General features: G+C 54.1%; 1 protein-coding gene across 33 annotated transcripts in view; it reads right to left on the bottom strand.

Moving 5' to 3' along the window:
* SEPTIN8 (septin 8) overlaps positions 1-15,350 on the bottom strand; it is a 26,804-nt gene extending 11,454 nt beyond the window's left edge. For 4 of the 33 annotated variants that reach the window (XM_035290859.3, XM_078364849.1, XM_035290867.3 and 1 more), the window contains exons 1-7: positions 15,219-15,350; positions 4,787-4,852; positions 3,671-3,791; positions 2,505-2,700; positions 1,982-2,168; positions 741-902; positions 57-153 (exon numbers count right to left, since the gene is read on the bottom strand). In XM_035290859.3, coding sequence (XP_035146750.1) covers positions 57-153; positions 741-902; positions 1,982-2,168; positions 2,505-2,700; positions 3,671-3,791; positions 4,787-4,852; positions 15,219-15,248 — 859 coding nt within the window. In that variant the 5' untranslated portion in view covers positions 15,249-15,350. Of the gene's footprint in view, positions 1-56; positions 154-740; positions 903-1,981; positions 2,169-2,504; positions 2,701-3,670; positions 3,792-4,786; positions 4,853-14,583; positions 14,843-14,932 lie in introns of those variants that run through there. The other 29 variants (XM_035290860.3, XM_078364850.1, XM_035290869.3 and 26 more) reach the window with 9 other exon arrangements.

Genomic DNA, 15,350 nt, shown 5'->3' with positions numbered 1-15,350 from the left:
GGCCAGGGGACTCAGTTCTACCCCCAGCTGGGGATGCACTTCCCCTCCACACTCACCCTGCACCACTCCCCAAGGGTACTGCCGTGCTCGGACCAGTTTGTTCCCCACCTTCACCTCCTCGGTGCTGCCCACCACGGCAAAGGGCAGGTGTGCCTGGAAAGGGGCCCAGGTATGCATGAGCCCTGAGCTGACACAGGGTAATGGCAGACTCTCCCTCCCTGCCCCTGGGTCCTAGGGAGGGGCTGCCAGACCTGAACAAAGGCTCCAGGGCCAGCTGCTTACTTCCTGGCTCTTTTCTGGAGAAATGTCCCAGAACTCCAAACAGGGGAGTGGGCTGAACCCTCAACCCCCTCCCTGGTCCTCTTGACTTTCCAGGCTGTTCTTTCAGCCCTTGGGCTTCCCAGGACCCATCAGAGCTCCCTAAAAGAAGCTATGAGCCAGGCTCCCTTCTAGGTTCCCAAACCCTTAAACCTGCTCAACTCCTTCAGTTTCCAGGCTCCTCCCTGAGTCTCGATCTTGTGACACCCAAACCTAGGGTCCCCAGTGTAGGCCCAGTATCAGATTCCTCCTGTCCCCTGCCCATAAATGTAAGACTGGCCAGCTCCAGATGCCCACCCTTCTGTCCTGGAGAAGCTAAGGCTGGAATCCTGGGGAACAAGAGTCTCCTGGGGCTGTGTCAGATCTGTGCCGGCTCCTCACCCTCTGGCCCCAGGGCCCTGAGGCCCTCGCCCAACGCTCACATTCATGACTGCGTTAATCTCTGCAACAGCCTCGTCATCCGTGGGAAACTGGTAGATCTGGACCCCGTTGCTGACCAGCTCGCCCATGATCTTGATCTTGAACTTGTGGAGTTCACTCTTGGAGATGGTGTCAGCCTTGGCGATGATGGGAATAATGTTCACCTGCCAGGTTCAGGGGAGGGGACAGCAGGCTGGTTGGCTATTTTGAGCAATGGTTCCCATGCCATGCCCAGGATATGGATACCCATGCCCAAGTCATACCCCTGGGCTGGGCGGGGGGGTGGTGGGGGAGGGCAGGAGGCCAGAGGGATGGAACTACTCCCACAGGCAGTCATGGTGCAAACCCAGCCATTCTGATGCGTTTTAACAATTGGCTGCAGTGCTTCTTACAGCCCTGGTTCTCCCAAATGACCATCCAGCCCCAAAATTGGTCCCCCAGACATATCCAGCTTTGACCCAGAATGCTCTGAAGGTCCTAATTGGCCTGGGGCCTGACAGAAGGAGTGGTAGGGGGCTATGCTCCCTACTAAGCAGATAGAAGGACCCAGCAGCAGTAGCCATAAGAAGACCTCAAAATCTCCCAGGTCCAGGCTATCCCATTTTTCACAATAAAAACTAACTCCCGAGATAGGAAGGCAGTCATGTGAAAGCTGACAAGGGGCTGTGCAGCCACATGCCCTTCAAGATGCACAGCCCTTCCTGACCTTCCCATAAACCTGCTCCCTTCTCTGCCCTTAACAGGACCTACTCCTCATTCACATCCCAATTCTGGGCCTTAACTCTCCTCTCCCTAATGGGCTCAGAAGGAAGCAAAAGACTTTTATGTCAGGGAGGGAGGGGGGAAGTGAAGGGAGGAGCTAGAAATTAGGAATTGAGAGACAGAAAATGAGCAGAGAAGAGGTTGAGATGGGAAGGGAGGTTCCCTGGGGCAAGAGGGAGAGGAAAGAAACACTATCAGGAGGGGGAGGGGCCAGCAAGGCCGAGAAAGAGAATGATTCAGCTACAAGGGGCTCAGGGCCAGACCCAGGGCACAGGACTCTGGAGAAAGAGCCCAGAGCAATGGGAGCCACTGGAGCAGGAGGGACAGAGGCAAGAGGGAGAGAAAATAGAGCCAATGGGGGTCCGCCCTCAAGTCCCTGACCAGGTCCCTGAGGACCACAGTGGACAGGCATGAGGCAGCCACCACATCACATCCCAGGAGAGACTGTGGAGCCTGTGGAACCGGACGGGGAAAGGGATACCTTGCTGTCTAGTTTCTTCATGGTCACCAGATCCAGGGACTTCAGGGAGTGCCCCGTGGGCGTGATAAAGTAGAGGCAAACGTGGATCCTCGTGTCATGGTAGTCGAAAAGCGAGCGGCGGATCTTCAGCTCCTCCTGGAGATAGTTTTCAAACTGCGCATCGATGTAGTCAACAATAGGCCTGTAACTACAGACAGCTCCATCACCCAGGAGGCTGGCAGCTGAGATTGGGGGCTTGGGGCTTGGAGGGCTCAGGGTTCAGGGCCAAGCCAGGCTATACCCCTGCCTTTTCTCTCGGGGAACAAACAGCTTCTGCCTGAGGATCTCTGACTAGGTGCAGGCAGCTGACCCCTTCTCCAGACACCTAAAGGAGTAACTGGTCAGCTGGTGACCACAGAGCCTCAGATTTTCCCCAAGAGGCCCTCCCTGGCCCCCTGCAGTGTGCAGGCTGGGCTACTGGTATGGGGGCCAGGGTGGGTGGGGTGGGAGGAGGCTCGGTGGGGCCGCCCTTCCCGCCTCTTGCCTCTCATCCTTATTGATCTGATCCCCGAAGCCCACGGCGTCCACAATGGTCAGCTTGAGCTGCACATTGCTCTCCTGGAGGTCATAGGTCTGGGGCCGCAGGCGCACACACGCCTCATGGTGACTGGCTTCCTCAGTCTCGAAGGTTGTGTTGAAGAGCGTGTTCATCAGTGTGGATTTGCCAATGCCGGTCTCCCCTGGCGGGTGGGGACAGAAGGGGAAGAAGCGGAGGGGGCACAGGCTGGAACCGAGGCTGGCCTTGGATGGGGGCTAGGCCCAGCAGGTCTCAGGCATCCACGGCCCCCAGACCAAAGAAAGAGGCAGGCCATCCACCCCATCTCTCTTCAGCCCCACTCCCCAAGAACTATCTTTTCCTGTAGCCTCAGAAATAACGTGTGAAAGAAAAAGCCAAAAGGTGGACTTGGACAGAAGACATGGCTGTGTGGGATGTGTGATGTGTGTCCTCAGGGAGCAGGGAAGAGGCAGAGCCAGGCAGCTGCGTAGACACCACTGTAGACTCAGTCACCTCACACATAACCTGCTCTACACGCCACCCCTCCCAGGCCCAGGGTGGTCATGGGGCCAGGAGAACCAGGGTCTGAAGCTACCAGTGGCTCAACCCAGGCACCCTGGGCGCCACCAGATCTACGCAGTTTTAGCAGGGGGAACTTAGGATAGGTTGCTTGCTGAAGCGCACCTGCAGAGGGATCAGCACAACACTTTGTGCCCTTCTGGGAGAAGCCTCTCTGCCCGGGGCTGTATTTGTTCATATGCGTGCTGGAGCACTTACCACAGGATATGGTGATGAGGGACAAAGCTGTTTACCATAATGTCCTTGACACATGGTAGGAAGCAGTAAATGAGTACATGTTTTCTTTAAATGAACAAATGAATAAATGAACCTGGATCTCTGTGATAAACACCCCAGTTTACAAAGCACTTTCACGTGCCTGATCCGGTTTACTCTTCATGACAACGCTGTGTCAGGCCCTGGCTCCAACTCTATCCTTGACTCTGGCAGAGACACCAACCAAATCCTCATCCTGACACCCCCAAAGTTTCACTCTGCTGGGAAGGCCCCTTCCAGCTCAACAAGGGGCTAGAAGCACCCCCCCTTCTAGGAAGTTCTCACCCACCCTCTGTCTGAGGCCAGGCCCTGACACTCACCCACACAGAGTATGTTGAAGCTGAAGCCCTGAGTGACCGACTTGCTGACCAGCTGGTCAGGGAGGCTGTCAAAGCCCACATGGCCGCCCAGGGAGAGGCTCCGGGGCTCTGCCTCTGCATTCTGCCAAGAGAGAAATAAAGCAAGGCATGAGCCCAGCGGGGAAGAAAGGTCAAGGTTGCGGGGGTGGGTGCTAAATCTGAGTTAAAACAGCGAAACAGCCCGTCCCTTGTCTGAATTCTCAACAAATCTCAGACACACCCTGAACACCAACTGCAGGCCAAGTTTCCCCAGAGGGAGCCCAATGGCCCGGGGGAAAGGCCCTTCCACTCTGTGGCTCTGCTCCACTTGGGATGGCCAGGGATACCTGGGCTGAGGGCTCCATCTCTCCTGGCACAAGTGGTCCCAGGGGCTGTGGCAGCAACCCCTAAGGGCCCACCTGTTTTACTACTGAGGAGGAGGCCCCAAATGGTCCCAGAGGCCCAGACTGGAGAGTGATTGTTCCTGCAGCCAGCTCTAAGGAGAGGGAGAATGCTGCCCCTGCCCAGCCATCCCAGCCCCTCCTGCTGAGGCATGACTCAAGCAGGGGCAGGTGTGGTCCGACCCCTCATATGTGTGCTCCCTCAGGGGCGCCTCCTCCATGAGCTGGGCTCATGGTCCTCCACGTTCACTGCTGCTCCTCACATACCCATGTGTGGGACTCATGCAAGGGCTCATGCAAGGAGCTGGCCCTCACTCAGACAATCCCCCACTGGGGCTCAGGAGTGGGTTCCAAAGGGATCGAGGCTCTGAGGCCTTCTCCCTTCTGCCTCAGTGGTATTCTCTAGAGACCCCCAGCTCCTGCCACCCTCCCACCCCATCTCAACCCTGGTTGTCTAGACTGAAAGTTCTGGGTGAGAATGTGGAGGCCTGGGCTTAGCAGAGAGCTGGGCGGCAGGCCCCGAGTGAGCTGAGGCCACCAGAGCTGACCCACCACTCTCTAAAAAGAAACCTTGAGGACCCGAAGCAGGTCATGGTCACATTCCAACTTGTGTGGCTGGTTTCTCTGACTCCCTGGAATGGGGTAAAAATGCTACCCCAGAGAAGGTTCCCAGGCTCAGTCCCTCTGGAGGGCAGACCTTAGACAGCTCCATGTTGTGCAGAGACACGCCTCCTCCATTGCTGAGCCCCCTGCCCTGAGACAGCTAGAAAAAGGAAGGAGAGGAAAGGGCAACAGATTCAGTCTCTTCTGCCCATAGCTGAGGGGAGAGGAAGCAGGTCCAGCTAAGGACAGCCCAGGAGAAAGGTCCAGTGGGAGTCCTTGTCACATGTGGATACAGGTACAGGGTGAGGACCAGATGGGGGGCTTTGGCTCCTGCCCCACAGAGGCGTCTCCTCAGCACCTGAGCAGCTGACCTGCGCTGCAGCCCACTGCCTTGGCCTGAAACCCTCTGGCCATCCTTCCCTCCCAAGCAGAGAACCCTGGCAGGCACTCAAACCCAACCTTCTCTTCTCCATGATTGATGTCCCACAGCAGCCTTGCATCATGACTCCCAAGTGCGGGTGCTGGCAACCTAGACCCCAGGTGGCCCCTCTGGGCAGTTGTACCATCCCCTCAAACAAGTCAGGGCTACCCCTAAACCTGCTCTCTCCCACAGCTCTCTCAATGGAGTCTCTGTTCTTATAGCTAACCCTTTCTCCCCATCACCCAGCCCCAAAGCATCATGTCCCAATCTCCCCACTCAAGCCCAGGTCTCTTTAGGGCTGCAGACATCATTGGAAAAGGAGGTCCCAAAGGCAGCTTCGTCTCATTGGTGCCCACATAAAAAGCAGTTAATGAATCCTAGGAGGTGCTGGGTTAGGTCCAAACCCCTTAGTGTGGCATTCCAGGCCTTCCTCACTGGCCTGGTTCCAGACCAGCTGGTAACTCTTAGCTCCCTTTCAAACTCTGTCCCTCCCCTGGGGTCTACAGCTTACTCTACCTTTTCCTTGGCACCTGCTCTCATCCAGTCCCCAAGCACTTACATTCCAGACCCCTCACCCAGCAGCGATCCTGTTTCCTAGTACTATTGCTTATCCTTTTTTAATGCATCTTGATTTTCCACCTATTCTATAAGCTTCTCTATGTTGACTGCAGGTTGGGGAGGTCAGGTTTTCATTTCTTCCCTCCCTCCCTCCCATGACTATGCCCGACATGCTGGACAACGCTACCATTTATAAGTTACTGAACACAGCCTTCAACTGCTATGGCATTGGGGTACCTCCCCACCTTATACAGGGCTTCATTATTGAGTCTCTATTCCACCTGCTTATGGTAGCTTGAGGATCAAAGGAAGGACACAACAGTCAGTCTAGAGCTTTTTTATTATCATGCAAGACCGAAAATCTCCAAAATTTAAGGCATGCTGTGCTTGCAAAGAAGGTTATGTGTTTATTCATCCTCTTCTTCCTAGGGGTGACACAATCAGGATGCAATCCAACATCCTGTAGTCTGCCGCCAAAACCCACCAAGTCAGCTGTGTCTGGAAACCACACACACACACACACACACACACACATACACACACACAGCTGCAGAGCACTTACTGAGAAGCAGAGGCCATTCCTTTCCTGTTTTCCTCCTTTCTTACAGTTCTAGCTTCCAGAGGCTAAGTTTAGTACTAGGAGTGGTGGGGGCAGGTCTCCCATAAACCCACCTATCCACACACAGCAACGGCAGAGTGGCCTCCCCTCACACAGCTCAGCTATCTCTGTGAAAGTGTGGGGTACAAGGAGGTCATCATCCTGAAGTAGTTGCCCAGGCTACACTCTGTTATTGCAGGGGCCATACATCTGGGGCAATGTCTGTTCAGGAGCCCCAGGGACCAATCAGGGTTCTGAGTCTATGAAGCGTGCATGCACACATACATGTACACACACAGAAGAATGACCATGGCCCTGATGAAGAGTGTTGTTACCTGGTCCCAGGAGACTGATCTGACCTCCCGGCTTTACCAAGGGGTGACTCTCACTAATGCCAACTCCCTGACCATAGATTTGGCACTGACATGTGATCTAACTTGCTCCAGGGTGCCTGCCCCAGGTATCTCTACCAACCTGAGTGTGGTTAGACCTAGAAGGAACCAGCAGCTTTTGAAGCACCTCCTCCACATCTCAGCTACCATGACTCAGAAATAGAGTCAGCTCTCTCAGTGGCTACCAGCCCTGCAATTTGGTAGGTAAGACCACAGCTCCAATTCCCCGGGGTGGGAGCCAATCAGCATGATCCCATGATTGGTGCAGGTACAGGCAAGTGATGCAAGTTGAGCCTTTATGACCATCTTTTGACTATTAACAGAGCTAGCCTAAGGCTGCAGTCCACTCACAGGATGGCAGAGCCAAAAAAATCACAGAGAAGAGAGCGAGCCAGTGTCTGCCCTATCTCTGGGCTTTTCCCCTTGCCCCTGGCCATATCCTCTTTATTGCTGGGCTAGTTGAGTGGTATTATCTATTACTTGCAACTGAAACATCTTCCGTGCTATAGGATCCAAAGCAAAACTCTGGATGCAAAGGAAGAGGGAGAAAGCGAAGAGAGCCAGGAAAGGAGGGACAGTGTGGAAGGTAAAACATCTCAGTGTTCACAACCAAAGGAAGGAATGTACATCTGAGATGATACCAACACCTCACTGAGAACCACCATGCATGAACTAAGCCAAGTGATTTATACCGAGGCTCTTACTTAGTCCTTTTTTCACTGTGGACGGAAGAATCCATGATGATCCCCATTTTACAGGGGAGGAAACTGAAGCACACAGAAGCTAGGGAACTAACCAGAGCAGAGCAGGTATTTGAGAGCAGACCAAGCTCTTGTCCCAAACCACTCTACTACACTACCTCCCCTGTTCTTAGCAGGCTCCCAACTCGTTCCTTCAGTCACTCAACACACACTCACTGGACACATCTGCTGTGTGCCAGGAACTGGGATGGCTGCCAATGAAAACTGAGGACATCAGATCCTTAACCTCAGAGGGAAGAGTCTAAATTCAAATGCCTTTAGAAGCCAGGCAAGTAACATATATGGGTGAAGGGGAGCAGCACAGTAGTAACAACGGTGACAACAGACACAGCTGACATGTATTGCACGCTTACTATGCACACTCAGATTTAATCTCATTTAGTCTATACATCAGCCTTATGAAATAGGCTGTAGTAGCCTCCCCATTGTCCAGATGAGGCAACAGAGGCATCAAGAGAGTGTGTAATTTGCCCAAGACCATACTGCTCAGAAGAGTGAAGCCAGGATCTGAATGGAGACATGACTGTGAAGCCCACGCTTCTAGTCACATCACTCCCTGCCTGCTGGATGAAAGAGAGCCACTGACTCCACCAAGCGTGGGGAGTCCTGGGGAGAGGTGGGAATGACAGGGAACTGCAGAGCCATGCTTATTGCTCAATCCATGGTGGCCGCAGTTCCACAACTCCAGCAAACTGTGGGAACGCAGATCTAGTGTTGCCAAATCTTCTCATTTTTAAAGAGAACTCAAATCTCTCTCTCTCTCTCTCTCTCTCTCTCTCTATATATATATATATATATATATATATATATGTATATATATACACACACACACACACATATATATATATACACATATATATACACACATATATATATATACACACATATATATACACACACACACAAGACAGAGTCTGGCTCCATCGCCCAGGCTGGAGTGGTATGATCTTAGCTCACTGCAACCTCTACCTCCCAGGTTCAAGTGATTTTCATGCCTCAGACTCCCCATTGGCTGGGATTACAGGCATGCAGCCACCAGGCCTGGCTGATTTTTGTATTTTTAGTAGAGACGGGATTTCACCATGTTGGCCAGGCTGGTCTTGAACTCCCGACCTCAGGTGATCCACCCACCTCAGCCTCCCAAAGTGCTGGGATTACAGATGTGAGCCCAGCCCAGAAATCTATACTTTCATGTGAAATTCTGTAATGTTTAAAGACTGACAACCAAACTCAGAATACCATGGGGGCCCAATACAACATGTCAGGGGGCTGGTGTGGGCCAAAGGCTGCCGGTCTGCAAGCCAGCTCTGTTGGGAGAGTGAGCTGGAAGGACCATGCAGCCAGGCTCCATTCTCAAGTCAAGAAGCCCTGTGGCAGACTGCTCTGTGGGGAGGAGCCTTCGGACGGGACAACTTCTTGGAACCTGGAAAGGGGTAGACCCAAAGCCTCTGGCTCATTCCACACACCCAGCTCCCTGAGGTGCTCACACAAGGGTGGAGGTTCTAAATGTCTTCAAAGTCCCAGGATAGAGAGTTGGCAGCTCTGAGCTCTACACATGCAATGAGAAACTCCATGAGGCCATTATCCCTTCTCTAATCACTAACAAGCTTTTGGCTCCTGAGCCAGGCCCAGGCTGTCATCATTTCTTTGGCACATCAAAGACAACAACCAAAATAATAACTGCTCAGGCCGGCTGTGTGCCTCCATGCCCGGCCGTCCAGGACAAAGTGGAGAACAACATTTTGTTATGTAGCCCAGTGGATAACTAGGACGCCCTTTTCCTGATCAGGAAATGCTCTGTCTGAGCCTCCTAGAGCAGCCAAGAGGAGGAGCTGCCCCTTTTACCAAGAAACAAGGTGGGATCTGGGAAGAAACTGCATCTCATGGCTGCCCACAAATGAAAACAGGTTTTTCATCCAGAAAGAACTGGAAATCTGCTGAATGTCTAAACCAACAGAGCCAGGGAAGCCGTGGGTGAATAAAGACTTCTGTGATCCAAACTCCCAAACTAGGCTGGTTGTTGCGATGGGAGTAGAAAGGATACCCCACCATAGGTGGACTGGCTCCTGAATAATGGACAAAGAGCAACCCCCAAACCCCAGGCCTTCCAGAGTTCTCCAGTGCCTTGGACTTTGGATGCTTTTTTTCCTCTGGGCTCCATGCCTAGCACCCACTCACCTGTGCATCCAGTCAGGCAGACAGGAAGCCCACTCCCCAGGGAAGCTCCAGCCCTGGGGGTGGCCCTATTAAGTAACTGAGCAATGAATCCAGGAGTCAATGCACCACTGGGAGTTTGTGCCATGTTCCTGGCACAAACTATGCTAGCCCTGGCTCTAGCTGCTCCCAGCAGCCTGGGTCTTAAATAGCTAGAGCAGAGGCCTTTAGCCAGAACCCATGGTCGCGGTCATAAGCACAATTGTCCTTGAGCCTGAGAGGAATCCTAGGAATTTTCCCAGGAAAGGCTTAGGCTCTGCTCCCAGGATTCCACAGCAAGCCTCTAAGTCCAGGTCAGAGGTTACGGGAAATAACCAAGGAGACATATATGGGAGTGTGGGGGTGGAATGCTGCTACCCTGGGCCAGGAGAGAAGAATAGAGGCAGGATATACCTGTCCTAAATCAAGAGGACACCTGGGAGCCAAAGCATATTTCTCCTACAGTGGGAACAGAAAACTTGGGAGAAGATTCAAGCAAGGATCACCCTCGATGGTGCCAACATGATAGCAGTCAAGGTAAGAGGGAGAGAGCAGGTGGGCTGCCAATCATCCTTACAAGGCCAGTCCTGCTCCACCCATCCTGGGAGAACTTTGGGAGCAAAGCCATCCCCTGACCCCAATACTCTATTGTCTCTGCTTCTCTGTCTCACGAAGAGGCACTGTCTTCCCTTTCTGCACACAGCAAGCCAGGCTGCAGCTTATTAATTTGGGATAGTGTGTTTCATACTTTTCCCATCAAAATCTGATTTCCAGGAAGCTAAAAGCACAGTTACTGGTAGCTGGGCCAATGCTCGCCACCCCAACCCCCAGTCCTAGGACAGACACATTCTTGGCCTTTATTGTGCTTCCTGAGAGGGAGTGGTCCATCCCACTCCCAACCTTGGGCTGTTGGCATCAACCACAGAGCAGATGGGGAAGGCACACTAGGCTGCAGAAGGTACTAGAACTCCAGGCATTCATATTTTCTCACTTAGCTCAGGGACTCCAGTGGCAGTCACCACTGCCTTGTAACAGGGAAAACCATGAGTGGTCTGGATATCACTGGCAGGAGGAGGCAGCCTCTGTTTCACCAGCAAATGAAACCCTTGGAGGAAGAATGTGGGCAGCAAAGGTGCCCCGCCTTCCCTCCAACCCCAAGATGGATGCCAGTGCTGGAAAGGAGTAGAGGAATGCACGGGCACCAACACTGGTCAGCAGAGGCATGGGGGCAGCGCCACTATACTTCTCTGTTGCTTGTCCCATTCATTCCAACACCAGTGCAACATTAGTTTGTACCCAGTCCCAAAAGCCAGGTCTGGCAAGTGGACTTGGGACCATACCCACAGTCCCTCCTGAACCTCAGGCCTCAGGCAGTCCAAGCCCTGGAGGCCTCTCAGAAAACAGCCAGCCACCCGCCAGCTGACATGGACCCCTGTACCTTCCTCTGCTGATTCTGTCCCTTTAACTTGGCCTCTAGGATAGGGAACACCTGAAAGCCATGTGTCCTGAGGAGAATATCTAATTTGCCCCAAGAACATGTAGGGCAACTGCACGCAGAGCCAAGATGCCCCCTGCCCTGTCCTCCACTGCCTCTTCCCAGCCCCAGTTCTTAAAGGAGCTCTGAAGGTTCAGACGTCTCCAAAAGAAGCCAGCAGAGCGCCCCAGCTCTACCATGAGGGCATGGAGACCTTGGGAGGGTGTCTCTTCCCCAAGCAGATGTGTCTCCATCCTGCATGTATAGTTCTGCATCTGGTTGTGTGGCAAAGCTTTTGCCTTGGGAGCCATGCCTGGGGATCATGAGACCCAAGCTGGCAGCACAGAGGCAGGAAGGCTGGGGAGGCTGCAAGGGACACACAGAGGCCAACTGGCCCTCAGGCCCTTTGCTCTATCATCCTGCAGCTGCTCGCTTCCGGTAGCTGGACTTGAGCCACAGAGACATTTATGGTAGTTACTGCCCCAAATATAATATATGCTTCCACCTAGCCCATCCGAGGGCTCCACCCTCGCTGTCATCTCAGGGGTTGGAGTTTGGGTACTATGGTGTTAGAGTTTGGATCTTGTTCCCCCCAACTTTACTGGCCAATGACCAAAGTCTGCATCCTCACCCAACCTCGGGCTGTTGGCATCAACAAGACAATGCGCACAAAGCCCACTGCCCTCCCTGTCATCCAAGGTTTTTGACAAAAGTCAAACCCTGGGTTCCCAGCCTCCATCCAGTCTCCCTCCTCCTTGGCCCTGTGCTCAGTCTCCTTCTTGCCATCCTCTCTGTTCCTAGTGTGCATGCTCCCTGGGATGACCAATACCTTCGTAGCAGCCCTGCAGCTCTGATGCACTGCAATCAAGACCCCAAGCAGACCTTCCTAAGGTGGGCACGAAAGTATGTTATGATTCCCAAGAGGGAGGGAGGGCAGGCAGACTCACCTCCCGGGGGAGAGGGCCGAGCTTCAGCTCTGCAGGTGGTGCTCACATGTGCCCTGAGAGCTGCACAGGTGTTTCTTGCTCAGCTCCATTTCTCTTTGGCATGGCTAAGCAAGGAGGTTACTGGCTATTTATACAAGATGGGGAGATGCCACTCTGACAGAGACCTTAAGCCCCACTTGGGTGAGGGCTCTCAATTCCTGCTTCAGGAGAGACTAGGTACTCCCTGGACAGCCCGCTTCTTGGGGAAGTATCAAGATTACGGGGGTGACAACAGAAGTGACAGATGGTGCTGGGGATAAAGCAGAGATGGGGGTAAGTGACTGGCTGGGAAGAAAGCCAGTGTGAGGCTGCGTGCTGCACGCTTCTTCTTCTCCCCCTCAGCTTCACCTTCCCCAGGACCCAAAGGGTCTCTCACCACAGGGTCTGAACCTGTGAGATTCTGGCAGGAGAAACACCGGAGCCAGCCCTGGGGAAGGAAGGGCTGAGCCCTAGAGTCAAGATTCCAGTTGCGGGGGAGGGAGTAAGAACGGACAGGAGTCTGGCTGTCCAAGGAGGGCAAAAGGCAACAGACCCACCCCAGAGGGCTGCTCCACCCACGCACACACAGGGAATGCCCACCCTCACCCCACTGCTGATCTAGGGTGGAACAGGGCCCGGTCAAGATGCCCAAGGCTGTTGGCCTGTGGGGTGTACACCATGCTATGTGAGGACATGGGAACCCGGCACACATCCATCTCAAAGTACAACTCTGTATGCCGTCTAAGCTCCAGGTCAGGACAATTCTCAGGCCCTACAGTACTAGTCTGACCTCTGAGCTGGCCAGAGGGACGGCGTAGACTTGACACAACTCCATCACATCCTGGGGCTTGCGAAGCACCTCAGCATATTTCCAAATATGCCATGGACTGCAATTAACCCTCTACAAACTCTTTGAGGAATCAGTGTGGCTGTGCCCATTTCACAGCAAGATAAAGGCAGAAATGATTTTCCCAAGATGACAAGCCAGGAGGGGTGAATGGAGTCCAGACTTAAATTCAGGCCAAACTCCACCTAAGGTCTCCACCCAAATCCAACCCTACCCAAGTCCTCCCAGGAGGCTGACAGCCCAAAGTGCAGAGGGTATGGAAGGTGTCCATCCCTCCAGCTGAAGCTGGCACAGCAACCAAGGCCCTGCACTCAGGCTCTACGCCCTTGCCTGAGTCAGTTCCCTCTCAGTGCCCTGGCTACCCTGCAGCCAGTACCCAAACTCCTCACAGGAATGGTCCGAGAGCAAACACAGGAGCCCAGGGGAAGGCCTGTCCAACCCACAGCCTGGCCTCTCAGCTAACCCTCTGAGGACCATCTCTGGACGATCAGGGATGGAAGCCCTACAGAGAGTGCCATGAACAGGGCAAATACATCCTCTGCTGCCTTCTTACATAGGGGGCCAGTCCTCACATCCACGTGGACAATAAGTAGCATATATTATTTATTGTGTCCTTCCCATGTGCCAGACACAGCTCTAAGTACCACCTCTGGATTCTCTTGTTGAATCCTCACAATACCTCTATGATAGAGGTAATATTTCTATCCCATTCTACACACGAGAGCACCAAGGGGTTAAATAACCTGCCTAAGGTCACATGGTCAACAAGGAGTGTCTAGGATTCCTATCAGGCTTTCTGATTCTGGTTTCTCTACATACCTCTCCCACCTGCAAGATCAACTGTTAAACCTCTGGCCACAGACAAGACCCAGACATAACTTTCCAGTCAGCTGGGCACAGAAAATGCATACAGACACACATGCAGACACCCAGGCACTCGCGGGTCTCTTGGCCTCCAGCTAATCAACAGGTCTGCTAGGATTCAGGTGCTACCCTCCTTCAGAACATAAATTCCAATTTATAACACGAGGCTAAGTGAATCTCTGAGTAGCCCAGCCTCTGAATCTGTTCCTCATGTATTTAAACTTACTTAACCAACATACAGCCCCCCTCCCCAATGGGAATAAAATACCCCAGTCTAGAAATTATGAAACCAAGAGCTCCTACTTTAGTCATGCACATTTCCAACGTAGACGAAGAAATGTATTTTCAGATTAAAGGAAAAATTTACATATATAAATTCGGATGACAGTATTTATAGCATTAATTACATAAGTCCTGGCTCCCTTATTTAGCCCCAGAACCAATTCGTTATCGTTCACATATTCAGAATTCCCCCCTCCCTCCAACAGCCCTGGGCTTCCCTCCTCCTCCTCCCCTTTTCCCCCTCCTCCCCGTTCCAGCCGACCAGGGCCTCACATGCTGGCAAGAGGACACAGCTTCCTTCACTGTCACAGCCTAGCCTCCCAGACACACCCAGATCCAGCCTTAGACAGCAGGGGACGTCCAGGCACAACCCCCCAAAGGCCTCCCTCCCGCGAGTGAATTATGAAAACCTTAATAAGTTGGCTATCGGCAGGCTCCGGCCCAGTGAGACCCCTGCAGGGACCACAAGGACGTCAACCTTCTGAGGACCTGGACTGGAGCCTAAATAAACGCCCACTGGGCTGAGTCAGGAATACCTCCAGCTCCTGGGGAATGGCTGCCGCAGACCCGAACACTGAGGCCTGACCTGCCTGGAGTCGCATCCAGGATTCCGGCGCGGGAATCGGGGGCGGAGCGGGGCGGGGGAGGAAGGAAAAGCAGGCCCAGGGTCTTCAGGACTCAAGTCCGCAACTGCCCTGAGTTCATCTGAGGGACTCCCTCGGATCCCTGGGGCTCCATCCTCCCCCGCTGTACCTATCCCGCAGCACCTGCGTGACTAGGAATCTCCCCAAGTGTGCAGAAAGAAACACCCTTGGCGATGGGAGTCGGGAGTGTCCCAGACCCTTCCCTGCGGCCCCGTGGAGGAGGCGCACCCCGTCTTCGCACCTGCCCGGAGCCAGGCGGGTCTTCGCTCCTTCCCGCGAAAGGGGTTTGCTTTGCCTGCGCCCCAGGAGCGGACCCCGGCTAGCCGCCCCGCAAGGCAGGCCGCTCGACGCTCCGGGACCCCCAGGAAGCGCGGCTAAGAGTCCGCGCCGGAGTTCTCGAGCTGACCAGGCGTCGAGGCCCGGCAGAGGGGCACTGACAGCCCGCCTCGCGCCCCCCGCCAGCTGCAGGGCGGCCCCTCCTGCGCCCCGCGCCTCCCGCGCGCGCCGCGGCCCAGCGAGGCTCTCACCGAGAAGCGCTCCAGGTCGGTGGCCGCCATGGCGAGCTCCGCACCGGGCGGGCGGGCGGGGACCAGCGCAGGGGCCGCGACGGGGACCAGCTGGCTGCGGGACGCGCTCCGCCCGGGCGGCTGCGGCTGAAT

Source organism: Callithrix jacchus, chromosome 2, assembly GCF_049354715.1.
Source record: "Callithrix jacchus isolate 240 chromosome 2, calJac240_pri, whole genome shotgun sequence".
Lineage (NCBI taxonomy): Eukaryota > Metazoa > Chordata > Mammalia > Primates > Cebidae > Callithrix > Callithrix jacchus.
Note: the sequence above shows the minus strand (reverse complement) of the source record. Positions and strands in the feature narration are given on the sequence as shown.